Source organism: Peromyscus eremicus, chromosome 20 (genome assembly GCF_949786415.1).
Source record: "Peromyscus eremicus chromosome 20, PerEre_H2_v1, whole genome shotgun sequence".
NCBI classification, from domain to species: domain Eukaryota; kingdom Metazoa; phylum Chordata; class Mammalia; order Rodentia; family Cricetidae; genus Peromyscus; species Peromyscus eremicus.
The window spans coordinates 1,736,325-1,762,588 of NC_081436.1; the positions used below are offsets into that span (position 1 = coordinate 1,736,325).

Below are 26,264 nucleotides of genomic sequence, written 5' to 3' on the forward strand. Positions count from 1 at the left end.
CTGTGGCATGAAATTAGGGGTGACAGGGCTATGTGTCTGGAGCAAGAGCCCCATGAGGCTGGCCAAGAGGGTGGAAGGGCAGTGGGGCTTGGCAGGGCTGAGCAGGTGGGCTGTGGTGCAGGAGGCCCTGGGGCACCAGCTCAGGGAGGGGACGGACCGTAAGCCTTGCCCTCCCTGTGACTTCTGTAGGTGTGTTTAGTGACATGCTCAGCAGGTGCAAGAAAGATGGGCCTGTGCCAAAGGCCCAGCCCAGGGATGCTTCGGATTTTTCCCTTTATGCCCCTGAAACCAAGCCCTGCTGCTCCAGCCCATATAAGCTACGAGGGCCAAGGGCTCTGGCATTCACGACCTGGCCCTCGCTTCGCTTCTGTTCTACGCTCACTGCAGCTGCCTCCTCTCTCAGCCATGATTGCCAGACAGCCAAGTGTCCGCGGAGTCTCCCGGGGCTTTAGCAGTGGCTCAGCGGTTGCCGCCGGAGTCAAGCGGGTGGCCTTCAGCTCGGCCTCCATGTCTGGGGGTGCAGGCCGGTGCTCCTCTGGGGGTTTTGGCAGTAGGAGTCTCTACAACCTCGGGGGTCACAAGAGTATCTCCATGAGCGTGGCTGGGTCCTGCCAAGGCGGTGGCTACGGTGGTGTCGGAGGCTACGGTGGTGCCGGAGGCTTCGGTGTTGGAGGCTTCGGTGCCGGGTTCGGTGCTGGCGGCTTTGGCGGTGGCTTTGGAGGTTCCTTCAATGGTCGAGGTGGTCCTGGCTTCCCCGTCTGTCCTGCTGGAGGTATTCAGGAAGTCACCATCAACCAGAGTCTGCTGACACCTCTTCAGGTGGAGATTGACCCAGAGATCCAGAAAGTCCGCACCGCAGAGCGTGAGCAGATCAAGACCCTCAACAACAAATTCGCTTCCTTCATTGACAAGGCGAGTGAGCCCGACATGAGCAGAGGGTGGTGGGAATGAGTCCTGCGGCCATGGGTCTTAGCCAGGAGGTCATCTCGTACCTACTTCTGTCTCTGGGTGAAACCACTCATTTCTGAGGCTGCTTGAAGTGCAGAGGGGATGCTCTTTGCCTTTTCTAACCTAGCTTCCCTTCTCCTGCAAGAGCTGGAGATCCCCCTGTGTAGGCTCAATTGTGGCCATGCGTCATGGAGTCTAGTCACTCAGAGCTCTATGGCTAGGGACCAGTGTGATGCTCCTGCTCAGGCTGTTCTGGGTCACTGTGCACCAAGGTTTTAGGTATTTGAGACAAGAGCGAACCACCTTGAAGAGAATGTGTGGGTACACTTGCTCTTCCCACTGGCTCAGAGAAGCCTATAGTGGAGGCTTTACTGTGACCCCAGGGATACAGACTGGAGTGCCAGACTGAGAGCTTTTGGTGCCTCCTTGCCACATCCCTTTTCCTCTCCCCTTTTGGGTTCAGAGGTGGGACTCTCATTTGTTGTGTATAACATGGAGATGCTCTGCTAGGCCACTCCTTCCACTGGCCTGGCTAGGTGCTTTAGAGAGAGGGAAGGCTCCAGGAAGTCCTTGTCAGGGGTGGATTCTAGCTGAGTCTCAGAACATGTATGGACTTAGCTGCATACAGATCAGGAAACAAGGGTTTCCTCTGTAGCTCATGTTGGCTTCAAACTCATGGCTTTCCTGCCTCAGCCTCCGGAGTGCTGGATCACACAGGCACACCGCCATGCTTAGCTTATTTTCAAAGTCTCTGGTGAATGTGTCTGTTCTTCTTTGTGGGTTAGGATCCCTTGAACATAAGCAGCGGCCAACTGTGCTTGTACCTCCTGGTCACATTTGATTTGATGATTTCCCAGACACTTCTGTTCTGGGTCCTGGGTCTGCTGTGGTTAGAAATCTGTACCTGCTGTACTGTCAACCCTACACTTGTTCTCCAAGCTATGTGTCCCTCAGACAGCTATGGGCCCAGTGGCATGCTTGTCATGATGGTGCCCTGGGCTTGCTATGTGGTGGCCCAAGCTGGGTGACTCTTGGGTGATCTGGCTGCCTGGACTACCTAGGCTGGAACCGGCTGCAGACCAGCCTCCTGCTGCAGCTTCTGGCCCTTACTAGCAGCCTGTGTCTTTTTTCAACAACAGGTACGGTTTTTAGAACAGCAGAACAAGGTCCTGGAGACCAAATGGAACCTCCTCCAGCAGCAGACCACCAGCACATCCCCCAGAAACCTGGATCCTTTCTTTGAGACTTACATCAATGCCCTGAGGAAACATCTGGACTCTCTGACCAACGACAAAGGGCGCCTACAGTCAGAGCTGAAGCTCATGCAGGACAGTGTGGAGGACTTCAAGGCCAAGTACGTGAAGAGAGGGAGGGCTGGCCCACATCCAGGCTCCTCTCCAGTGGCTTGGGACCCCAGGAATCCACAGCTGGACGAAAGCTCCTCTAAGCCAACTCTCATATTCAAATGGTCACATTTTCACAGGCGGAGGACAAGGAGTCACTAGTTGCTTTGATCAGTGGTAGATTTAGGTTCCAGGGCTTGCTGGATACAAAGAGGTTCAGAAAAAAATGGATCAATAGCAGCATTAGCCTGGCCATAGGTTGGAATATAGATTGATATATAGATTGGAAAGAGGTGGAGCCAACTGAATACTAATTTGTGGTGGTGGTGGTGGTGGTGGTGGTGGTGGTGGTGGTGGTGGTGTGTGTGTGTGTGTGTGTGACCTTAGGTGAGTTTCTTAAAATCTCTGAGCTTTGGCTTTTTTAGTCTTTAATAGGAGTAGTATTCTTACCTTATGGTTGTGAGAATTGATGGAATAAGGAGTAGGGACAGGGCAGATAGGACATACAATGGACAAGCAATACACAGTAGCTTTACTTTTGCTCTCTCGAGGATAGGGCTGAGAAAATGAGCACATTCACACACCGAGAAAGGGGAACTAGAGTGTTTGCCTAGAATTTAAAATCAGGGCAGTCTTCCCAGTGATCTAATCTGACCACTGCACTGAGGTTTCCCCTCACATCTTGTCCCCTGAAAACTGTCTTTCTGATACTTCTTTTTTATTGTCTCTGAATAAACCAGGGCCAAGGTGTTAGCCTCATAGATAGTACACTTGAGTGCTGCTTATGATCTGGATGTTTCCAAACTCTTAGATGTTTGGGAATAAGCAGTGGAGCTTAGAAAAGTAGCTCATGGTGGTCTTGACTTCCTGTCCCCACCCCCAGGTACGAAGATGAGATCAACAAGCGCACAGCTGCGGAGAACGACTTTGTAGTCCTGAAGAAGGTGAGCCAGGAAGGAGGGCAGGAAGAGCTTGTAGCGTCCCTCCCTGTTGGAAGTGGCTCTTGGCTTAAGTCATGTGTTTATCCCATCTCTGCAAGGAAGATAAAGATCTTCCTTGGCTCTATCTGGGATTGTAGTATCAAAGGAAGTGGGTAACGGGGTGAGATCTGTAAGGAAGTAAGTGTGTGAGGAAAACGCGTCTAGACAGTGAACGTCATGTATTCTGAGGGCTTTAGTGGCAGACACATCAGATGGTTCCCCCACCACCTTTGCAGTAAAACGCTATCAGGACACCTGGAGGTGTTGATCAGCTGTACTTCCTGCCCCTTATCTCTTCTTCCCCCTTCTTCATCCTCCTCTTTTTTCTCCTTTTCTACCTCCGTAGGATGTGGATGCTGCCTACATGATCAAGGTGGACTTGGAGGCCAAGGTGGACAGCCTTAAGGATGAGATCAACTTCCTGAGGGTCCTCTATGAAGCGGTGAGGCCTCCGTCCTCCATTTAGAGGAGGGCGACCCCTATCTAAGATGAGGCTGTGGGTTGGAAGTCATGACTCTTAGTAGATTCCAACAATTTATGTCAAGGCAATGGGTTCTTGGCAAGATCATGGAGAGAAAAGACCAAAGAGAGAGACTCAGTGCAGAGTTTCTCAGGACCAGATGAAGAGGACTTAGAGCTGGAGGTTGCATGGGGAGAAGTCACTACTGCTTATCATGTTTCCATTCTATTGTCTTCCACCCCACACACAGAGCCCCTGCCTCATTACACTCAGAGCATTTATATTCTTGAGGATCAGTAAAGACTAGAACCATTGCTTTTTTTGTCCAGAGATGTCACCAATTGTTTATTTCTCTCTCTCCCCTCTCCCTACACATGGGGACTCTTAACTCTGTTTCCATCAGACCTGTTTCACAGTCATTTCCATGGAAATGGGGGGATGGTGTCAGAGATCAGGGGAGACTGACTCTACTGGGGTCTGATGTGAGACGTGGGCCTTGTAGGAGCTGTCCCAGATGCAGACACACGTCTCAGACACATCTGTGGTGCTGTCCATGGACAATAATCGGAACCTGGACCTGGATGGCATCATTGCTGAGGTCCGAGCCCAGTATGAGGAGATTGCCCAGAGGAGCAAGGCTGAGGTCGAGTCCTGGTACCAGATCAAGGTAGGTGTGTGAGATGAGTGGATCCTCTAGATACCATTGATCCTTGTTTGACTTTGGATCTCATGGCATTTGGTAATACCCTTTCACTTGTGGTTACCCTCACGGGGTCTGCCGTATAACCTTAGAGCCCTGTTCCCCTGGGAATCAGGTCCAGCAGCTCCAGAATTCAGCTGACCAACAAGGAGATAGCCTGAAGAGTACCAAGAATGAGATCTCAGAACTCAACAGGATGATCCAGAGGCTGCGGGCAGAGATTGAGAACATCAAGAAGCAGGTGGGTGTGGGTGCCTTTATGGAGGGACAAGCAGAGAAGGCGTGAGGCTGGGAGACTCTAGGCTTGCCTATATGGCCTTGGTACCTCATGATGCCAACCACACAGATCTCAGAATGCCTTGTGTAATATGATGTGATATCCCAAACACAGGGCTCCTGGCTTGTCTTCCCTGGTTTTTGTATATCTTTATCTTGTTGGTCTGGTGAGGTTATGGGTAAGCTCTGCGGTCTTCCTTCATGCCTGCGTGGAAGTGTTCTGTCTGGAAGGAATGGGACTCTTCTTTTTTTTTTTTTTTTTTCCTGAGACAGGGTTTCTTTGTGTACCCCTGGCTGTCCTGGAACTTGATCTGTAGACCAGGCTGGCCTCAGAGATCCACCTGCCTCTGCCTCCCAAGTGCTGGGATTAAAGGTGTGCGCCACTACCACCCAGTTAGGAATGGGACTCTTGAGTCAGGAAAGGTGGGGAGAAGAATGAACAGAATTCCAGCATCTTAACCAAGGGAAGATGGCCCAGGAGGAGGAACAGGTATGAAGTTCTCTGAAGCAGGGAACTGATGTTGCCCGTCAATGTCCCTGTCTACAGTGCCAGACTCTGCAGGCATCTGTGGCTGATGCAGAGCAGCGTGGGGAGGTGGCCCTCAAAGATGCCTACAGCAAACGTACAGAGCTGGAGGCTGCCCTGCAGAAGGCCAAGGAGGACCTGGCTCGGCTGCTGCGTGACTACCAGGCTCTGATGAATGTCAAGCTGGCCCTGGACGTGGAGATCGCCACCTACCGCAAGCTGCTGGAGGGCGAGGAGTGCAGGTGGGGGAGGCTTGGGTTTGGGGGAGTCAGGACTCTGCTGGACTTCTTGCTGCAGTGATGTCTTGGTACTTTCTGACCAGGACCAGCAGAGCATAGGTTTGATACTCAGCTGTGTGGAAGGACGTGGGGTTCTGTTCTGCATGGCTCATGACTCTTTCTCCCCAACAGGATGTCTGGAGAATGCCAGAGTGCTGTGAGCATCTGTAAGTACCTTCTGCACTGTGTCATCTATTCCTCTGGGTCTGGGCTGGGGAGTACTGGGACTGAGAATAACTGTGCTTCCTCTCTCCTTCCAGCGGTGGTTGGCGGCAGTGCCAGCATTGGCGGTAGTGCCTGCCTTGGCGGTAGTACCGGCATCGGCCTTGGTCTGGGTAGTGGTTTCGGCTCTGGTTCCGGTTCTGGAAGTGGCTTTGGATTTGGTGGTGGCGTCTACGGCAGTTCTGGTACCAAGATCACCTCTACCACCACTGTGACCAAGAGGTCCCAGCGATAGAAGAGACAGGGTCCTGATGCCCGGAGACCAGCAGGGTCGGCCATTGCTGGTGTCTCAAGCTCCTTCACTTCCTCTCCATGCTTCCTTCCCAGTGCTCATCTTGTCAGAGTCTCCTCCCCTCTGCCCTGGTCCCTCAGTTCTGGGATGATCCTGGCTGTGGTGTGACCTCTGCCCTTTTGGAGCTTGGTAGCTTCCCCCTGCAGTGGGAGGGGTGTCTGATTTCACCCCAATGGACAGAAGGGATGAAGACCAGAAACTCCTTCTTCAAAACTATCAGGGTCACATGCTGCCCCTCCAGTCACACTGCCCTCCACCAGATCCTGGACATCCACCTGCTACAACTACGGTCATTCTCCACCACCTGGCAGCAATTGACTCTGCAAGGTTACAACAAAGACTGCTTGGTATCTTGTTCAACCCTGTTCACCTCTCTTTTCATCCCTAATAAAATGCTTTTGTCATTCATGCTGAGTGGTTGATGTTGTATCCTATGGAGAAGGCTCCAGAAGCCCATTTACTCAGCTAATTTAGGTAAAGGTCTGAGGATCTGTCTGTACAGACCGAGGTCACTTTCTTAGGTTCCCCTTTCCAAGGTGCAGAAAGTACTGCTGGTGGAGATGCAGGACACGGACCCAAAGGCTGCCCAGAGGGCAGGGGAGCAGATTCACAAAACCCCAACTATATGAAAGATGCTTGTTGTAGGATGACCTGGATGTCTCAGAGTTGAACCTGGGATCAACCTAGAGGCTGAGTCTGGAGGTTTACAGGGCCTCTGATAGTCCAGTGGCTTTCCTGTATACAGAACACGAAGGTTAGGGAATAGCATGGACTCAGTGTCTAGCAAGAAATCTTTGTTCTTATCTGGTGTCTGGGATCCAACCCAAGGCCCTGTACATGCTTTGTGTGTTCTCCAAGCTACACCCCAGCCAGAGGCCTCTCTGTGTTATGCAGTTCCATGCTTGGGATCTCAATGGACCTGAGAGGCTTTCAGGAAACTGTCCTGGGAACTAACAAGGTCAGGTGTGTTGGATGGAGGAGAGCAGGTGTGTTCTTTCAGAGTCAGAAGGCTTTGCTTGCTTCTCCACTTCCTTGGGCTAACTGGGCTTCAGTCTGGGCTGCTGCCCCTGCGAGGAGGGGGAAGGGTGGAGGACAGGCAGGCCTTATGGCGCAAGGAAGGGGGACACTTCTTGGTTGGGGTGTCCCTGGAGATTCTGTTTGGTGCTGTGCTGCAGGGGGAGAGGACAGGTTGAGGAGAGGTCTTGGTATAGCCTCTGAGGACATTCTGTTTCAGTTCCGGATCGGGAACAATGCTACCTCCCCCTTCTAAAAACAGACAGAATATACAGCTCCCATCTCAGCCTGACCCATCTTTCCCATGGCAAGTGTTGCCTTTCCCCTTGAATTTTGGCCTGATGGTGCAGTGGGGTGTGTGTGGAAAGGTTTTGCCCATGCCTGGACTTACCCATGGGGCCCTCAAACAAACACTGAGGCCATATGGGGTTTCTCTTCCTCTGGGACAGAACAGAGAGCATTGACATGGGGCTATGTTCTTGGGAGAGGTTCCTGGCTCAGAGCAATCTGTCTTTCTGGAGCCCAACCCTGATCTCTCCTTTGTCTGCCCTGGGCTGGCTGCCCTCTGTGTCATGGGTGTCAGAGCAGGAAGCACCTGTAGCCTGTTAAGTGGCTTCCATTTCTTCCCCCACTGTGCCCTGCCCCTGGGAAAGTGCCCGCTCAGCTCGTTTTTGAGTTTCTGGGGTGGGGAAGAGGAGTTAAGGGTTGAGAGTGAGGGCAAAGCTCCCCGCTCTTTTACCAGAAGACCACAGGCTGCCCTAGCCCCTTCTCCTCATGCTTCTGCTCCAGAGGAGTGTGGGAGTGGCCAGTCCATGGGGCTGTAGGGTCTGTCTGGCCTCTGCAGGGGCAGTTAATGATCTAGTCCATTGAGGCAGCTATAGAGGAGATGCACAAAAGTGTGTCTTAGAGTCAATGTGGCTATGTGAAGAGGCAACCAGCTGTGAGAGTCTTGGTGTTTTATTTATGTAAGACTCCTGCCTTTCATAAAAGAGGAGAGCCAAGCTGGAGCGGTACACACTGTAATCCCCATGCTGAGGAAGCTGAGGCAGTGCTGAAGGTTTCTGGCCCATCCGGGCTACATGGAAAGACCTGGTCTCAAAAACCAACCAATCAACAAACCCAGCACACAACAAACTAACAGCAACAAAACCAGAGAAAGAAAAAAAAGGAAGGAAGGAAGAAGAAAAAACATTAATGTGGTCAGTTTCTGAGCAGTCTGGTAGCCTAGCCAGGGGAAGAGAGGCCAAGGGGAGGTAGAATCATAAGCATCTATTCAAAGCCTTTGGAATGTCAAGGGTGGGAGTGAACTCTATCCATGAGAAGTGTCTGTGGACAGGAGTGTGGCCAGGAAGCCTTGGTGGGGGCAGGATGCCCGGGACCCAGGCTCACTGCTGCCTGACCTTGTGCCGGGCAAGACTGTCCTGCACTGCAACTGTATCGCTTCCTGTGTCTTGGATTTGCTACTTGATGATTCAAGGGAGAAGTTAGATAAAGATGTGCAGAAGCTCTACAAAAAGTTCTTTCCCCCCACTCTGTGTAGCTCTGGCTGTCCTGGAACTCACTCAGTAGCCCAAGCTGACCTCAAACTCAGAGATCTGCCTTCCTCTGCCTCCTGAGTGTTGGGATTAAAGACGTGCACTGCCACACCGGGCTTGTGAGAAATGTTTTTGACTGTCACCTGCCAACCAACCATCTATTCGCCCATCCATTCATCATTTTAACAAACAGCCCAGAAGCCCTGGCTGGATTCATCACGATGTCCATTTCTGTATGTCTGTCTTTTAGTGGCTGTTTAATAAATGGTTATGGAATGAACCAACCAACTGCTGTTGGCTGAATGCCCAGCCTGTGCTAGGCAATGTATGGACCCCAATACAAAAGGAAGACGAGTCTTTGGGGGAGGTTTTGGGATAGATGGTCATGTCTGTATCTTAATGAGTTGGTAGTTAAATAGACAGGTGAACGCCATTGAGAGCTACAAACCAAAGCAGTGGCTGTCCAGGGGAAGGTGAGATGACTTCCAGTCTTGGTAGAGGGCTTGGAAACACCAGAAAGCATCACACAGGAGATGGTATTTAAGGGCTAGAGTGCCGGGGGTGGGGGTAAGTGCTCTCCCAGCAGGACTCTCAGGGAAGCTTCTTCTTCTGTAAGTCTGTCAGAGGCTGCCCTGTGCTGAACACCAGTGCTGGGTCTCCCTTAAGCCTCTTTGGGTAGATTTTGAGTACACCCCTTTCTCCGAGCAGTGCCCTGATAGGTGACAACATCTCTCCTACATCCTGGAGTTCTTGTTTGATGCAGCAGTCATGGGCTTTGGGTGACAGGGGCTTCCCTTGACAATCCTGTCTGTGAATACCTTTTCTGTGTTGGCTTTGTGGGAGACCACAGGGACAGAGAGGTCAGGACAGATGAGGCTGATGCAAAGGAGGATGTAGCCTGAGTATGGAGCATGACTTTGGAAGTCCTGGGGACAGACACATTACCCACAGACATTACAGAATTTAAGAGGGTGTTGAGAGCCATTGTAGATATCACCAATGATCTATAAGTACCATGGAGAAGGAATTCAAGGAAGACTCTTGGAGGAACTGACCCTTGTTTAGATAGATATAGAGCCAAGGAAGTGGCCAGATGAAAAGAGTGTGGACCTGGAGCTGGGGAAGGGCCCAGGGATGAAGGACTTCCCAGCAGCAAGAATACCAGAATGAAGGCTTCCAGATGTGACTCAGGGCAGAATATGACTAAGCCAAAACCAGCTTAGTGTTCCTGGAGATGAAGGGCAAGGAGTAGAAGCCAGGCTGTGGAGGACGCTACTTTGGCTGATTGTCTAATTTGTTTGGGGCTTCAGCCTGTGTCCTAAGACTAAGAGTAAGCTGAGACCAAGGTGTCTGAATAAGTGAGCTCCGACAGAGAAGGGGAGGGGCTCCATGGGCCGGCCTGGAGCCCAGGTCCTGCTTTGGGCGTGAGCACCCTCTCTCCCGCCCTGCAGCTGTCACCTTGCGACTGCTGTGTCTCTTTTCCACTCTTGGTCACTCTCCGGATTAAGAGGTTTCTTGTCACCTCCTGTCTCCTGATAGATGTATTCCTTGTTCTTCACAACATTTCTTCAACATTCTCAATACCATCTACATACTAGGGGCCACGGGTGGCTGTTGCTAATCTCTTTAGACTGCTCCAGTGGCCATGGCCACCTGAGTCCTTCCAACCACACTCACATCCTCCATGTTGGCTCCCATTGAATTCCCCCCAGTTCTTTAGTAGAGAGAGATCCTTACAAATAATTCGTGGAAAAATAAATGTAGATTTTCCCCTTAACTCCGCCTTCTCCAGGTTAAATGATGGTGTCAAGATCTTTCTACCCCCTCCTTCCTTTTTGTTTCAGCAATGTAGCTAGTAAGTTCCTAAAGTCTTTCTGGAACTTTCTGAGAGGGCAAGGCTATATTTCTGCTGCTGAGGGACTCCTCAGGGGCAAGGTCGGCTGGGATACCAGACTCAGCACATGTTTAATCACAGGAATCTCACCAGGGCAGTTTCTAGCTCAAACTCTCACTCCAGTGGCCCGAAACTCCTAATTTTTTTGTGTAGCCCTCTCTGCTCATCCCTGCAGGAGGCGGTGGAAGCCGGTTTTGCAAAGATAAGACAAAAGGGAGGCGGGCAGAGCGGCTCTCACCTGTTCCCCCGGATCCCTGCGGTCTGCCTTCTACACAGCAGCCTGAGTGAGTCTTTCAATGCCAGCTCATGTCTTACTCATGTCTCCACGGTTTGACCTCAATGGATCCCCTCTCAGTGAAAAAGCCAGCCTCATGTGGCCCTGCATGACCTTCCTCCCAGCTAATCAGACCTTATCGTAGAGGTCTGTCTCCCCCTCTCAGCCATTGATCGATCCTTCAGACTCCCTCCCCAGTCCCACCTCAGGGCACTCATGGATGTCTATGTTTCGGGACCCTTTCCTTCCAGATGTCTGCATGCTTGCTCCTTACTGCATTTACCGGACAGGTCCACAAGGCAACCCCATGAAATAGCCCCCTTCTCTCTTTTTATTTGTAGATTCATTTATGTGCATGAATGTTTTGCCTACATGTATGTGTGGGTACCATGTGCATGCCTGGTGCCCATGGAGATCAGATGGTGAGGGTAGGATCCTCTGAACTGGAATTATATGAGCCACCATGTGGTACTGGAAACTGAACCCGGGTCCTCTACAAGGGCAACAGGTGCTCTTTATCATGCAGCCATTTCTCCAGTCCCAACCTTTTATTGCTACACTTCTTCCATAGCTGCTACTTCTTTTTCTTCTTCTTCTTCCTCCTCCTCCTCTTCTTCTTCTCCTTCTCCTCTTCTTCATCTTCATCACGTTCTTCCTCCTCCTCTTTCTCTTCCTTTCACTGACCTTCCTCCTCCTCTTCTTTTCTCTCATAGTCCTCCTCCTCCTCCACCTTCCTTTTACACAAGGTTTTGCTATGTAGCCTGTACTGACCTAGAACTCATGATCCTTCCGTTTCTGCCTCTCGAGGGTGCTTCCATGCCTTACCCTTCCATAACATCTCAACTTCCTGGTAGATGTTTGACATATATTTGTCTCCTGTCTGTCTTCTACTTGTGCATAAACTTACACAAGCAGGGTTTTCCTATGTTTTGGCCCTGATTTTTTTTTTTGTTGTTGTTGAATTGATGTTTCCTGTTTCTGGGACTTGGGTTGACACTGGGGGAATGTCACAATGCAGAGAACAAGATAGGAAGAGGTAGAGAAACCCCAAGGTGATGTCTGTAATTACATATGATTTCTTTGGGAGGCATGGGAACAGACGAGTATTTGGAGTCTTGGGTTTTGCCAAGGTCTGTGAACTTTGTATTTTTTTTTTGTCCTTAGAAGATGGTCACAAGCCACACAGCTACTGCCTCCTGCACTGAGGCCGGGAGGGAGGGAGAGCCCAGGGAGCTGATGATGCTGGTTCCTGGCTTTGACTGTAGGAAAGGGAAGTGACAGTATTTTTGTCTCCAAGTTCAGCACAAAGCCAGGCATACTGTGGACATATAATAATCATGTTCTGACTGGAGCAAACTGTGTCACTATTTGTGGACATCATTCTCCAGGGTTGTGAGTGGACTCTGCCATCTCCCTACTCAGGAAGCCAGGTCACTCACTACTCTTTCACATCACCTCTCCGGAGCTGAGTTCTATTTTGGTGGGTAGACAGACCAAAGCTGATTCCCTGGTCACAGGTCAAGTGCCTCTTGGCTCCTGCATCACTAAACTTAGAAGTGCTGTGCATGGGGGCGGAGCGCTACCAGGCTTCCCGCAGGGCAAGCCTGCCACTCGGGCACTCAGCTTATCTTCAGGGTGTGCTTTGTGGCTTGGAACAAACCTACTGCCTTTTGGTAAAGCCCAGCCCGCAAGCTTTTGGGATTAATTATCTGTCCTTCCCTTGAGCCCTGCAGCCTGACCAAATACATATAAAGGGATTCATTCTCCCTGGGCCTTTATTCCTCTGTGCTCTTCTGCCAACTTTTACTGTTTCTGCTTGCCTCACCCGCTTTTCTGTCACCGGGCTCCTCACCATGAGCAGACAAGTGTATGAGACACCAGGTGTGGGGAGCCAGGGCTTCTCTAGCTGGGCAGCTGTGGAGTTTGGCAGCACGAGGAAGAACTATACAGCTCGCCCTGGGGCAGCTAGTGTAAGGGCTTATGGGATCCGGAGCGGAGCACCTGCCTTTGGCAGTAGAATCCGCTACGGCCTGGGTGGCAACAGGAATCTCTCTGTTAGTGTGGCAGCTGGTGGCTCCCAGACTGGTGGCTTTGGTGGAGTTCCAGAAAGCTATGGCGCTGGCTCCGGGAATGGCTTTGGTGGTGGCAGAGGAATGGGAGGTGGCATTGGGAGACCTGGTGTCTTTGGACCGGCTGGTGTCTTTTCGAGGCCTAGAATCTCTGGCCCTGGGGGAATCCAGGAAGTGACCATCAACAAGAGCCTCCTGCAGCCCCTCAATGTGGAGACTGACCCCCAGGCTGTGCAAAGGAAGGTCAAAGAATACCAAGTGATCAGGGCCCTCAATGACAGGCTCGCCTCCTTCCTTGACAAGGTAATGAAACTCTGACTCCCATTCCTACCCAAGAGACTTTGAATCTGACATTTGGACACTGTTTACATGTGTCTACAGGGTGAGGGGGTTTCTAGGCAAAGCTATGGGATCTGGGACGATATTCAGGGCTGATGCTCTCGCCGCTTTAGTCAGGTAGGACGAGCACATGTGTGGAAAGACCCAAACGTCACCACATGCTGCTTGTCCGAACCTCTGCTCAACTCTCCCACCTGGAGCCTTACGTAGGTCTGGGCCTGCAGAGCTGGAGCCCAGGGCATCATTGGCCACAAAGGGTCTGACTTAGAAACATAGCATTGGGGATGTCAGCTGCCCTTTGAGGCTTTTCCCTCTGTCCTGCTGCGCTAGCAAACGGGGCTGGTGTCCACGAGGAGTTAGAGAGTTCTAAGTTGAGCCCTAGTTTCAGGGGGCTGTGGGAAGCTGGTGCCCTTTGCACCTCTGTTCAATCTAGTACAGAAGGTTCTGGCCCACGTTGTGACTCACTCTAACCTGGTATAGCTTACTTAGGGCTATTTCCCCTCTAAGCTGAAGAGAAGTGATGTTGTGCCAATGGACATGTCACCTAGGGGCAGTTCTCAATGGCTTGTAGCCTGGAGGGCTTCAGTGGCCATGGGTTCTGTGCTTTAAAAAAAAAAAACCAAACCCGCCAGGTGGTGGTGGCGCATGCCTTTAATCCCAGCACTCAGGAGGCAGAGGCAGGTGGATCTCTGTGAGTTCGAAGACAGCCTGATCTACAGAGTGAGTTCCAGGATAGGCTCCAAAGCTACACAGAGAAACCCGTTTTTTGTCTCAAAAAACCAAAAAAAAAACCAAAAACCCCAAAAAACCAAAAAACAAACAAACAAAAATCCCCAAAAAACCCAAACCCAAAAACAAAAACAAAAACCCACTGCTGCAGAGTGATTTTGCAGTGTGCACTGTATTTTGGGGAGTCAGGATCACGTCAAAGTGCCTAGAATATCCAGGGGTTCCCTTTACGGATCTGTATCTTGTGTGTGGGGACTCTTCCTCTACGATCTTTCAAGCTATGCTTTACCTTAGGTGCCCTGGTTGATGAACTGCCTGACCACAGTTTGTGCAGCTACAGAAAGAGCCCAACTTCACATCTGCCTTTGCGCAGACAGACCAGAGCTAGATGCCCAGACCGACCTCCACTGACTAACGAAGGCCCCTCATGGCTCTGCAGTGTTGCCTGATGCTGCTGCCTCACTGTCCTGTAGGTACATTTCTTGGAACAACATAACAAGGCCCTGGAGACCGCATGGGAGCTACTCCAGCAGCAGGGTCCCAGCTCCATCACTAGCACCAGCAGCCTCGACTCTCATTTTGAGAGTTTCATCAGCTCTCTGCACGGTGACTTGGATGACATCGCTTTGGAGAGAGGCCACCTGGATTCAGCGCTGAGGGACGTGCAGAGCACAGTGGCAGACAACACAAAGAAGTGAGTGACAAGTGGGAGAGAGTAGCTGTCATAGGCCACTCCTCCCAGAGTCCTGACCACTGTGCAGTGGTGTTACCTAACGCGTTTCCCTTCTCTTACTTCCACGCAGACAGTAGGGTTCAGGTCCCCAGCCCCTTTCCTTCTCCAAGCACAGATATAGTCTACACAGAGAACTTGTTGCAAGAGAGATGGGTTTATTAGAGCTGAAGCACTTCCTCATGGTTGAGGAAGATCCTGGTTCTAGGATGTGAAAGACTCTGAGGCAGCTTGTGGGATGGTAACTTGTAGCTCTGGAGGCTTGCCCTGGACTGGGGGCGGGGGGGGGGGGGCGTTTTCCTGGAACGCAGGACTTTCAGCGCTAAAACCAAGGCAGTTTTTCTGGGCAGACGGGTGTGACTGGGTCCCCTCACTAGCACAGAAGCAGTGAATTGGAGGTGCTCACCGGGAAGGTCAGGCTGGATGGGGACAGAGAGCAGTGGAGTTTATGACTATCACAGAGCTAAGCCCAGAGGCTGAGGAGGTGAGGGTCTGAGAAGATGAGGGTCTGAGGAGATGAGGGTCTGAGGAGATGAGGGTCTGAGGAGGTGAGGGGCTGAGGAGACGGCTCAGTGAGTAAAGCATTTGTAATATGAACACGAGGACTTGAGCTTGGATCCCCAGGAGCCACATGAAAGCCAGTGATGCGTGTCTGTAACACCAGGGATCTATGGTGGAGGGAGACAGGTGAATCCCTAGACACTTACAGTCAACTTGCCTGGCATACACAGCTGCAAACAAAGAGAGATCCTATGTCGTATAAGGTATAAAGAAAAGATGGGTCAAGGTTGCCCTCTGACCTCCACATGTGTGCTGTGGCATACAAGCACCTTCTTCCATGTATTATATACCCTCCACACTCTCCTCAAAAATAAACCAAACCAAACCATCCCAGACAAAACTAATCTAGCAAGTTCACTTTTTTTTTTTTTTTTTTTTTTTTGGTTTTTCGAGACAGGGTTTCTCTGTGTAGCTTTGCGCCTTTCCTGGAACTCACTTGGTAGCCCAGGCCGGCCTCGAACTCACAGAGATCCGCCTGGCTCTGCCTCCCGAGTGCTGGGATTAAAGGCGTGCGCCACCACCGCCCGGCTTAGCAAGTTCACTTTTATGTTCGCAGACACCAGGGTGAAATCAACAAACGAAAGGCTGCTGAGAAGGACTTTACAACTCTGAAGGAGGTAGGGACTAGTGAGAACTCCCTGGGGCGTGTCACACAGGGTCCTGGCTGGAAGGCAAGTTTCCCTGCTTGCTTTACTGCTGGGTTCAAACCACTGGCGTAGACAGAAGCACCCGGGTGCTTCTTTCGAAGGTCTTGAGGAATCAGTCCACTGGTCTCGAGCTTTGGAGGGCTGCACTTACCCCATTCTTGTGAGCTGTGAAACAGCCTTCACATGGAGCCCGTGTTTGAACAAGAACCTCCATGTTGGCATAGCCAAGCCCCCCCCCCCCCCTCCAAGCTCAACTGTCGCAACTGCAGTTTGCTTTTTTGTCCCTTGGAGTAATCAGGCCTTTGTGTACCTGTTTTTCTCAGAATGTGGACTCTGCCCACCAGGCCAAGACGAAGCTTCAGGCCAATGTGTATACTCTGATAAAAGAAATCAACTTTCTGAGGGATCTCTTTGAGGTGAGAATGCAGGAGAGAGGGAGGGGGTGATGCTTTCAGATGTGAGCCTGGTGTTTTTGGTACCTAGGCCCTGGGAGACTGTCTGGATGAACCTAGAGATGAAGCCCCTTGTAGCAGATCAGCAGGGTGGGCTGCAGATGTGGAGCTCTCTGAACATCTGGGGCAGCTGGGCCACACGCATATTCAGAGCTAAGGGTCAGTGAATGGGATTGTTGTTCCAGTGGCCCTGAAAGTGAGTGAGCCCCTTCTCTGTTGGCAGGAAGCATCCCAGTCGCAGAACCGTGTCAATGACACATCTGTGGTCCTCTCCATGGACAACAACCGCAGCCTGGACATGCACAACATCATTTCTGGGATCCGTACCCAGTTTGAAGAGATAGCTCAGAGGGACAAGGTGGAGGCTGAGTTGCTGTACCAGACCAAGGTGGGTGTCAGGGAAGCTACTGCCTTGTGAGACAGCTGTGGAGGGGGTCCCTGGATGAATCCACATTTGTCTGTTTTCTGGAGTCGTCCATTTGATGGTTGTTTGTTGTACAATGTTTTATACTATCACCTTTCAGGCTCTATGGGACCATTTCTAACTTGCTCAGGGCCTACAAGGTGGAAGAATCTTCTAGTACAATAGCCCAGATGTCTTCTTCCTTGCTGCCTTGGAGATGCCTCTCCTTGGTTCATTAAAACGATATTGAATATTATTTTAATAAATGCTTCTTGGCATCTCCAAGTTTGGTGAGTGTTGTGGGGTATAGAAGCTGATGAGGCACAGTTGCATTTAGTATTCCTTCTTCTCTTGTGCTGTCTAGTTGGGGGAGCTCCAGACCACAGCTGGCAGACATGCAAATGACCTGAGGAGCATCAAGGGCCAGATGACGGACATCAACAGGATTATCCGGAGGTTGCAGGCAGAGGTGGAGAATGCCAAGGAGCAGGTGGAGTGACTGGGATGCTATTGCCTGGGCTTACTGTTGCTGGGGGTGGGGCACCTCAGGACTCATAACGAAGAAGGGGCTTTTGAAGACAGATGGCCCTTGGGGAAGTCTGGCTAACAGTGAGAAAATGTCTCCACGGATAGTGAAGATAAAGATAATTAGGGGAAGGGTGTCCTTCCCTAACTTTAAGATGGGATAGTCCATTCTCGGTTGCAGAGAGCCTGGGACCATCCTATTGGGCTCATTCTACCCGCTCCCCTCCAATTTCAGAACGAAAAGCTGAATAATTCCCTCACAAAAGCTAAGCAGCGTGGTGAGACAGCCATCAGGGATGCCAATACCAAGCTTCGAGACTCACAGGCTGCCCTGAAGAAGGGCAAAGATGACCTGGCTGGGCTGCGGAGAGACTACAATGAACTGTTGGATGTCACGCTAAACTTGGATATGGAGATCGCTGCCTACCGCCAGCTGCTGGAGGGTGCCGAGTACAGGTGAGCTCTGTCTCGTCTTCCTGATCTATGTCATAGTCTGAGGACCACACAAGTAACCAAGTGAGTGACAACGGAGTCCTTCCACAAAGACTTCTTCCCTTGGCCTGTGTCTTTCCCGGTCTGCTCCCTCCATGGTAACCTAGCTGTCCATGCAGCCAGTATGTACAGCTTTCTTGTTACGGTGCGCAGCCATGTGGATGAAGCCTCCCAGGTTCTCGGGTTCAGTTATAGCAACTAGTTATCACCTTGACCCATGGCCTTGTTGTGGCCCTACTGTATGATGGAACCATCTTTCTTGCTTTCTCAAACAGGATGTCCAGAGGGTACCAGAGTACTGTCAGCATCTGTAAGTAGCCGAAGTCTTCATGATGAAGGCTGCTTCTCAAATATTTGTACTAATACACGAAGTCGCAACTAATTTAGACAACTTCCTTCCTGTCTTTGTTAGGGTCACTGTTGCTGTGATGGAACACCATGACCAAAGCAAGTTGAGGAGGGAGGGGTTTATTTGGCTCACACTTCCACATCATAGTCCAGCATTGAAGGAAGTCAGGGCAGGAACTCAAGCAGGGCGGGAACCTGGAGGCAGGAGCTGATGCAGAGGCCATGGAGGGGTGCTGCTTACTGGCTTGCTACTTATGGCTTGCTCAGCTTGCTTTCTTATGGAACCAGGACCACTAACCCAGGGATGGTACCACCCACAATGGGCTGGGCCCTCCCTCATAAGTCACTAATAAAGAGCATGCCCTACAGGCTTGCCTGCAGTCTGATCTCATGGAGGCTTTTCCCTCAATTGAGGTTCTCTCCTCTGATGACTCTAGCTTGTGTCCAGTTGATAATAAATTTATCCAGCACAGTTCCTATGGAAGTTACAGGGACATTCCAGGAATGGAGTGGCGGTGGACTGGCTTTTCTCATTGTCCTGGGCTCAGATCCTCCCATACATATTTATGATTTTTTTTTTTTTAGTGTTTATGTATTGTATGTGTGTCTCTCTGTGTGTGCACATGGCTAAGTAAAAGTCAGAGAACAGCTTGTGGGAGTCATGTCTTCCATGCCATGTCACGTGGAGTCTCAGGTCATTAGGCTTGCCAGGAAGGCCCTTTTCTTCCTGAGACATCTTATAGCCTTCAGGGCACTTTCAAATGGCCAGTGGAGAAAAATTCAGACACTGTGTAACCTTCATAGGGTGTCACCAAGGATTGACCATATTGGGCTATGGCTGTGGCTCAGTGGTAGAACTCTTACCAAGCATGGGCGAAGCCCTGGGTTCAAGCTCGAGCAGCACAGAGGAAGAAAAGAGTTGATGGCAGGGTATGCTGATGGGTACCTTCAAGACCAGCACTTGGGAGGCAGAGACGGGGGACCTCTCTGAGTTCAAGGCCAGCTGGGACTATAATGAGATCCTGTCTCAAAAACAAACAAACAAACAAACAAACAAACAAGCAAGCAAGCAAACAGTAGAGTTGACGGCATGTAGAAGGAACCATTTTGTTATTTGAATTGACTTGCTGTGTGGAGTTAATAGCTGATGGCACTAGAATGTCTCCTGGTTAATATCAAGTGCACAGCTGTCGTGATCACTGCCGATCTCCCTGGGTCTGGTTATTTATAATTCAGTGAAGTGGATGCCAGGGTGCTGACTGTGGTCCTGTCTTCCCCACAGCTGTGGTCAACAACAGCAGCAGCAGCACCTTGGCCTTGTCAAGTGGTTACGGATGTAGCTTTGGTGCTGGACATGGCACAGAAAGTGACGTTCGCCTGGCAAGCAGCAATGGCAGTAGATTTGGCAACGGGTTTGGTGGCAGTGGTTTTAGTGGTGGCAGCAGGTTTGGCCGTGGCTCCAGGGGTAGTCTTGGAGTCTGTGGTAGAGGCGTCAGCTCAAGCAACAATGGAGGTAGCAGTGTCAATCTCTCTCAGTCCTCCAGGCTCTACTCCAAATAAAGAGCTTGCCAACATCCTGGCCACACCAGAGTACCTCTCTTCATCTGCTCCCCCCACAAATCAGCATCACCCCCCAGCAGTCTACTCTCTTCTCAAGAGGGCAGTTTCCTGGGGCTGGAAGGCTGGCAGCCCTTGGCTCTTCCATCAGATCCCTGGTGGAGCCCATGTGAAGATTACAAGTGTTCGTCTCCCTGGTGCCAGTCTGTGCCGATGATTGTCCTGGTGTGACCTCAGCTGCCATCTTCTGCTTCCCTCACAGTATCCCCTCCCTTGGTGGAAGTGATGGATATATAATATATACACAGTCCCAGGCCCATCTATTCTGTTGTCAATAAAGAGCGTTGTGACTTACACCAGGTCTTCGAGTATTCTCTGTGCCCTTGTGCCATTCTCCCCAGGGATCCATCTGTCCCCTCTCTGGGCTCTCTGCTTTTGTCTCTCCCTTTGGGCTCTGTGGGGCAACTACAGAGCTCCAGCTCTGAACCAAGGCATTGACTCACCATTCACTGAGTGTAACCAAAGGGGCAGGCGCTGGCTAATTTATCCTCGGAGCCCTCTGGGGAGGGCTCGTGCTGCCTCACTTGCTTCTAGGAGGAAGACTAGGGCTCACAGACATCCATTTTCTTCTTCTGCTTCATTTGTGGGAACTAGGAAGGTCTTGGAAACAGAGTGTTCCTTCACAGGGCGCTGGTCCCCATGGCATCTGACAGCCTGAGCGTTTGTCCCCGGCAAAGGTGCACAGAGATGGACTGTTGTGGGATGTTCTGTATGGCAAATGTGTTGCTAATTAGTCAATAAATAAAACACTGATTGGCCATTGGCTAGGCAGGAAGTGTAGGCAGGACAAGAAGGAGAATAAAGCTGGGAAGTGGAAGGCTGAGTCAGAGAGACACTGCCATCTGCCATGATGAGAAACAGCATGTGAAGATGCCGGTAAGCCACGAGCCACGTGGCAAGGTATAGATTTATAGAGATGGATTAATTTGAGCTGTGGGAACAGTTAGCAAGAAGCCTGCCACGGCCATACAGTTTGTAACCAATATAAGTCTCTGTGTTTACTTGGTTGGGTCTGAGCGGCTGTGGGACTGGCAGGTGATAGAGATTTGTCCTGACTGTGGGCCAGGCAGGAAAACTACATCTACAATGGACAGGAAACTGCTAAAACCTCAGGGCTGCAGGTTCCCCGAGTTCAAAGGGCCACCATGAGCACAGTGCGTTGGCACACTCTGTGGTGAAGGATTCCTTGACTGGAAAAGCTTCTCTCTTAGGAGAACATCCTGGAGGCCCAGAGAAGTCCTGTGGTGAAGAAAACCTGCTAGCACTCTTCAGCCCAGATGTCCAGCAGTCCCCTTCCTATGTGCACACTGGAAGGGACTTAGGAGCAGGGATCCCCAAATCTTCACACTTCTTTTAAAATCGAGGGGTGGAACAACTTACTTAGGCTCTTTGGGTGTCCTGAGTCCAGGCTTCCACTTCCCCACACTGTCTCTGAGATGGCAATGGCTCCATCTGGCCATGCCCGGCTACCTGAGCACTTAGAGCACACACAGACCATAGACAGAAACACTTGGTGAAGCTAGGCCAGGGGACTGATGTTTTCTCCTTAGGCTGAAGCAGAGACTATCTCAGGGATAGCAAATGGCAGTTAAATAAAGAAAACCTACAACCAAGGCCTGAAGAGAACCAGCTTTCAGCTCCACCCCAGTGACCTTCTAGAAAGGTGGGCATTCGTGTCTCATACCTTGTTTTGAGTCAGGAATGTTACTTTTCTGGCTGGTGTCCCTCTGTGGAAAGGACAGGAGACAGGTAAGACACCTCCGGGGTCTGACCTAGGACAGAGGGCTGTTCACTGTGGGAACATGCCAGAAGGATGATGGCTGCTTCACCCTGGACAAGGTAAACCACAGCTGATGCTTATACAGTGTTCATTATGTCAGACACTGGGAGAAATTCCAGTGATGAGTTGGTAAGCAGTAGTGAGATATAACCCTTTCTGATTTTGGACAGGACTGATAACGGGATCAGAGAGCAGTGAGCCATCAGGTAATGCTATTTGGTGAGGCAAGGGTGGGGGTGGGTGGGATTGGTATGGGAGAGAGCGCCTGGACAGACAGGCTAGAGCTGCTCACGAGACAGGGAGATCAGAGGTGTCTAGATGGTAGTTGTAGATGTGTGCTCTGAGGGAGGACCACCAGATCGGAGAGACTCATTTGGGCGTCATTGACATATGGATGACAAAGGTAGTTTTGAAGGCCATGGTGACTGGTGATTCATCCAGAAAGAAGGAAAAAGGAGATATACAGAGCCTGACATTTAGAGTCAGGGTGAGGAGGACAGTCAACCAAGTCACAAAGTGGTCCAGGTTTTCTAGAATGCTCTAGAGACATTAAGGGACTCTTAAAGTGGCTACAAGAAAAACTCAGAGCAGGCCTAGCTCCCCTTGGGATACTGTCCACAGTGAGTCTCATACTAAGAGAGTGGCCTCTGCCCATTGCTGCTCCTCTCTGGACTCGAGTCTATGCCCCCTGCCCTTGCTCACCTTGAGGGTGTTTACAGGAAGCCTCACTTTCTAGGTAGGCCTCTAAGGGTGGCATAGGAAGCCCAGGAAGAGTGCATGACAGATAAGGCTATTTCTTAGAGGTGTTGTTGTCCCAGGAGAACAGCCATGGCAGCTGACCCAAGACCAAGGGAGTAAACACCATGACTGACTGTGTAGTCTCAGCCTAGCCCTGCCTATTCCTAATCCAGGTTGACGGCACTCCCCAGGGACCTGCGGGACTCCAGCGTTCCTTCTGTTCCCTTTCTTCAACGCTTACACAGTTGCCATTCTGTGATGACTTCCCAAGAGCTCTTAGGCTGCTGGGCTTCAGCTTGCTTTCATGTACTTGACCAGACTTTTGTTCTTCGAGTAGGTAGTCCCAAGGCGTGCTTTTGCAGTAGGGGAGCATATAGTGACTGGGAGATATGGATAACTTGATGATGAACTCTCATCAGAGGCTTGGAGCCACTGGGCAGTGGTCACAAATCCCTTTGTGCCCCACCTCTCTTCCTATCTGGGGAGTGGTGTATCCTCTTGTAACGACACGAGGGACCGATTTCTGTCCGTGAGTCCCTCTGTCTGCCAGCTCCCTCTCACCTCACCCAGGTTGAGGGTGCTCCAAAGAGCTCCTTTCTGTTCTAGGAACTGGTGACTCACTGGTTCACTCCTCCCTAGTGTTTGTAGATTTTGGGTTTTCCCTTCTCTCTCCTGCCAGGATGCAGGCCTCAGGCCAGAGCAAACATCAACAGTGCTGGTGACACATCGGGACATGGGCTAGGAAGCTGGAACTGTTTCCCCAGAGGGTCTGAAAGCAGTGTGGTACCCTCTGTGCACTTTTCCAACCTACTGCTGTTCGTGAGGGTGTGGATGTCAGGCTGCAGGCAATTTGAAGTAGATCTCTGCATCCCTGTTTGGCTGAAGCTCGGCAGGATTCCTGTCAGCCAGTTATGAGAAATCTCATCTGTTGGAATTTAGGCCACTCCTTCTCTCTGCCCACTCAGCACTTAGCCCAAGTGCATTCTCCCTCTGTTGACAAAGGTCACACATGGGGACACCTTGTGGTAACATTGGGATGGCAGAGAAAACTCAGTTCTAAAAACACATTTTTGTGTATTTTGCATGGTTGTTTTTGTCTATATCCCATATAGGCCCTTCCAACATACACACTGGCTAAGGGCAAGCTAGTCAGCTGCATGGCAGTCTGGAGGAGAGCTGCTTCTCCTGGGAAGCCATGGTTGAGCACCTGATACACTTGGAAGCGTGTCCCAGCTAAACGGTTACAGCTCCATCCCTGGGGCAGAAAAAGTCGGCTCTGCAAGTCAACAGAGCTGTGGTTTGCAGGGGACGTGATTCCCCTCCCTGACAAAGGGGTGATGTCTACTGGCATTTTTGACTGTTGTAAGTGGTATCTAAGAGGCTGAGATGTTACTAAGCACCCCACAGCTTACGGGTCTGCCCTGTAGAGATTCCATGAGATGCCAATGGTTCCACCACTGTGGAGCCTGCCCGGGGGCAACAACTCACCGTAGTTGCCTCCTAGGTGAAGAAGGCCTCTAGCTGGAGGGACAGTGCTGCTGCCGAGCTGCACAGAGACGCTTCTGGGCACAAGGTAAGTTTGTTTTTGTTTATTTGTGTGTGTATGCGGGTCTGTATCTTGACTGAATCTTGCTTATACGACCCTCGCTGGCCTAAAACTTACTATGTAGCCCAGGTTGACCCCAAAATTGCTACAGAGCCCAGGAACCCCCAAACTTGCAGGCAATCTTCCTGCCTCTGACTCCTGATTACAGGTGGGAGCCACTGCATCCAGCTCGTGAGAGCTTCGTTGTAAAATGGAAATTCTCATTAAATCTTTGGCTTATTTGATGATTAGTTTTAGATCTATCTGTCATCTATCTACCATCCATCTATCCATCCATCTGTCTGTCCACCTGTCTGTCCGTCCGTCCGTCTGTCCATCCATCTATCTGTCTATCTGTTTATCTGTCTGTCTGTCTGTGTGTACCTGCTTGACTTTATGTGTACCACACGTGTACAGGCCAGAAGAAGGTGTTGGATCCCTTGGGAGTGTTGGGAACTGAACTGGGTCCTCTGCAACAGCAGCAAGTGGTATAATTGCTGAGCCATTTCTCCAGGCCTTGGAAGTGCTTTTTTCTTTCTTTCTTTTTTTTTTTATTATGGATGAAACCATATGAATTTAAGCTACACAACCACATAGCCTTATGTGAGGACGTTTTCCCTTTTAAAGTTGTATTTATTTTTATTTATGTGTACACATGTTTCTGTGTGAGTGTATTCCGTGTGTGTGTGTGTGTGTGTGTGTGTGTGTGTGTGTGTGTGTGTGTCTATGGAGGCCAGAGGAAAGTGTTGGATTGCCTGGAATTGCAGTTACAGACGGTTGATGTGGGTGCTGGAACTAAACCTGGCACTCAACCGCTGAGCCAACTCTCCAGCCTCCTTATGTGGGGACATTTAAAACCCATACAAATGAGCTGCGAGGGCCGTGTCCTGGTACGAAGCACAATTTTATGTCACCATGCCTTTTACCAGGAATCTGCTCTCTACCCTCAGTCACTTTCACACCCTTGGAGAGCTGCTAGCATGGCTCCTGAAAAGTGTCCCTCCACCCGACATGGAGCCGAGTGCTGTCTGTCTACACTCTCACAGCATGTTGTTACCCTTTTGTGTCATGTGCTACACTACTTCTCACATCTGTTCCACACACCAGAATAGAGGGTGCTTGAAGGGACCTGAGTCACCTGATACTCCTCACTGGCCACTACAGCGCCTGATAAAGCAAGCCCTGTGGACTCACCAGGCCAGCGAGATGTTGAAAAGGGGCTCTTCAAGTCGTGCTGTGGTCCGGACAGTTAATGAACACAGCAGATGAAGTGATTGACCTTTGTGGGTGGTATCAACAACACCCTGGACATTCCTCTTGCTTGTCACCTCATTTAATCCTCACAGGTGCTACAGGAGGCAGGTGGTAATTACCCTCATTTTTTACACTGGGGCTTAGGGAAACAGCATCGTGATGGATGGGAAGTGGCAGAGCTGGGCCTTAAATCCTACACGTGTAACCACTCTGCTATGTTGCTAAACAGGCTGGCTGAATCCTTCTGGGGTCGTCTGGTGTGTTCTGTAATTCTGGAATGTGGGGCTAACATATCTTTGGAGTGTTGAGGCGCCATAAATCAAACCTGAGGTTCATCTGTTCACAGGGAGGTGGGCATCTTCAACTTCAGAGAGATCTGATCTCTAGCAGGAGACTAATGCAGGCATCGGAGATGAGAAGTAGAGGTGTGATTGTGTGTGTGTGTGTGTGTGTGTGTGTGTGTACCTCGATGATGATGGATGGCTTTCTTTGTTACCACAGAGGCATTCATGAGGTTTAAAACCATTTTCCTCAACACAGGTTGATGCTTCAAGACAAATCTAGCCATCGCATTCTATGGCTGCATTCTTTAGATGTCAAAGGGAGCTTTTCATCCAGAGATGATGCTTTTTGACTTGCTGAAGCCCACATGGACATAAAAAGGTTTCATGAATTTATATCTGGACTCAGAACTGGAAAATTTGATCAAACTCTTGGGTTAGGAAGCTAATTAGCAAGCTAGTTAACCTAATGTCTTTTTCTGTAAAATAAGATTGAGGTTCAGACCTTGCAGAGTTTTATGATAAATAGTGTAGCTGAAGTTTTCTCAAGTCCTGCCTGGCTGGTCAGGACAAAGCTCTCTCACAGAGAGACTTATATTGCTTACAAACTATATGGCTGTGGCAGGCTTCTTGTGATCTAGTTTTTCTACCTTAAATTAACCCATTTCTATTAGTCTATAAGTTGCCACGTGGCTCGTGGCTTACTGGTACCTTACATCTCGCTTGTCATGGCGGCGGCTGGCAGGGTCTCTCTACCTCAGCCTTCCACCTCCCAGAATTCTTCTCTCTGCTTGTCCTGCCTATACTTCCTGCCTGGCTACTGGCCAATCAGTATTTTATTTATACAGAGCGATATCCACAGCAAAATAAAAAACGATTCTTGTAAACAACCCAAGGCAACACTTTGTACACAGCAGACACTCTATCCATGCTAGCCATTTTTATATTCTGTAAAAAATATTTTTATTTTGT

The 26,264-nt window shown here is 50.4% G+C and overlaps 2 protein-coding genes across 2 annotated transcripts; both read left to right on the forward strand.

Annotated features, from left to right (window-relative positions):
• Positions 1-366: 366 nt before the first annotated feature.
• On the forward strand, positions 367-5,968 carry Krt4 (keratin 4). Its single transcript, XM_059247259.1, has 9 exons — positions 367-912; positions 2,088-2,302; positions 3,175-3,235; positions 3,618-3,713; positions 4,234-4,398; positions 4,547-4,672; positions 5,255-5,475; positions 5,644-5,678; positions 5,772-5,968. Exons 1-9 carry the CDS (start codon positions 406-408, stop codon positions 5,966-5,968), a joined length of 1,623 nt encoding a protein of 540 aa, XP_059103242.1. The 5' UTR covers positions 367-405.
• Positions 5,969-12,595: 6,627 nt separating this feature from the next.
• On the forward strand, positions 12,596-25,010 carry LOC131897092 (keratin, type II cytoskeletal 3-like). The gene is made up of 10 exons (XM_059247977.1): positions 12,596-13,114; positions 14,353-14,573; positions 15,727-15,787; positions 16,141-16,233; positions 16,493-16,657; positions 17,037-17,162; positions 17,433-17,653; positions 17,965-17,999; positions 19,320-19,502; positions 24,922-25,010. Exons 1-10 carry the CDS (start codon positions 12,596-12,598, stop codon positions 25,008-25,010), a joined length of 1,713 nt encoding a protein of 570 aa, XP_059103960.1.
• Positions 25,011-26,264: the final 1,254 nt, after the last annotated feature.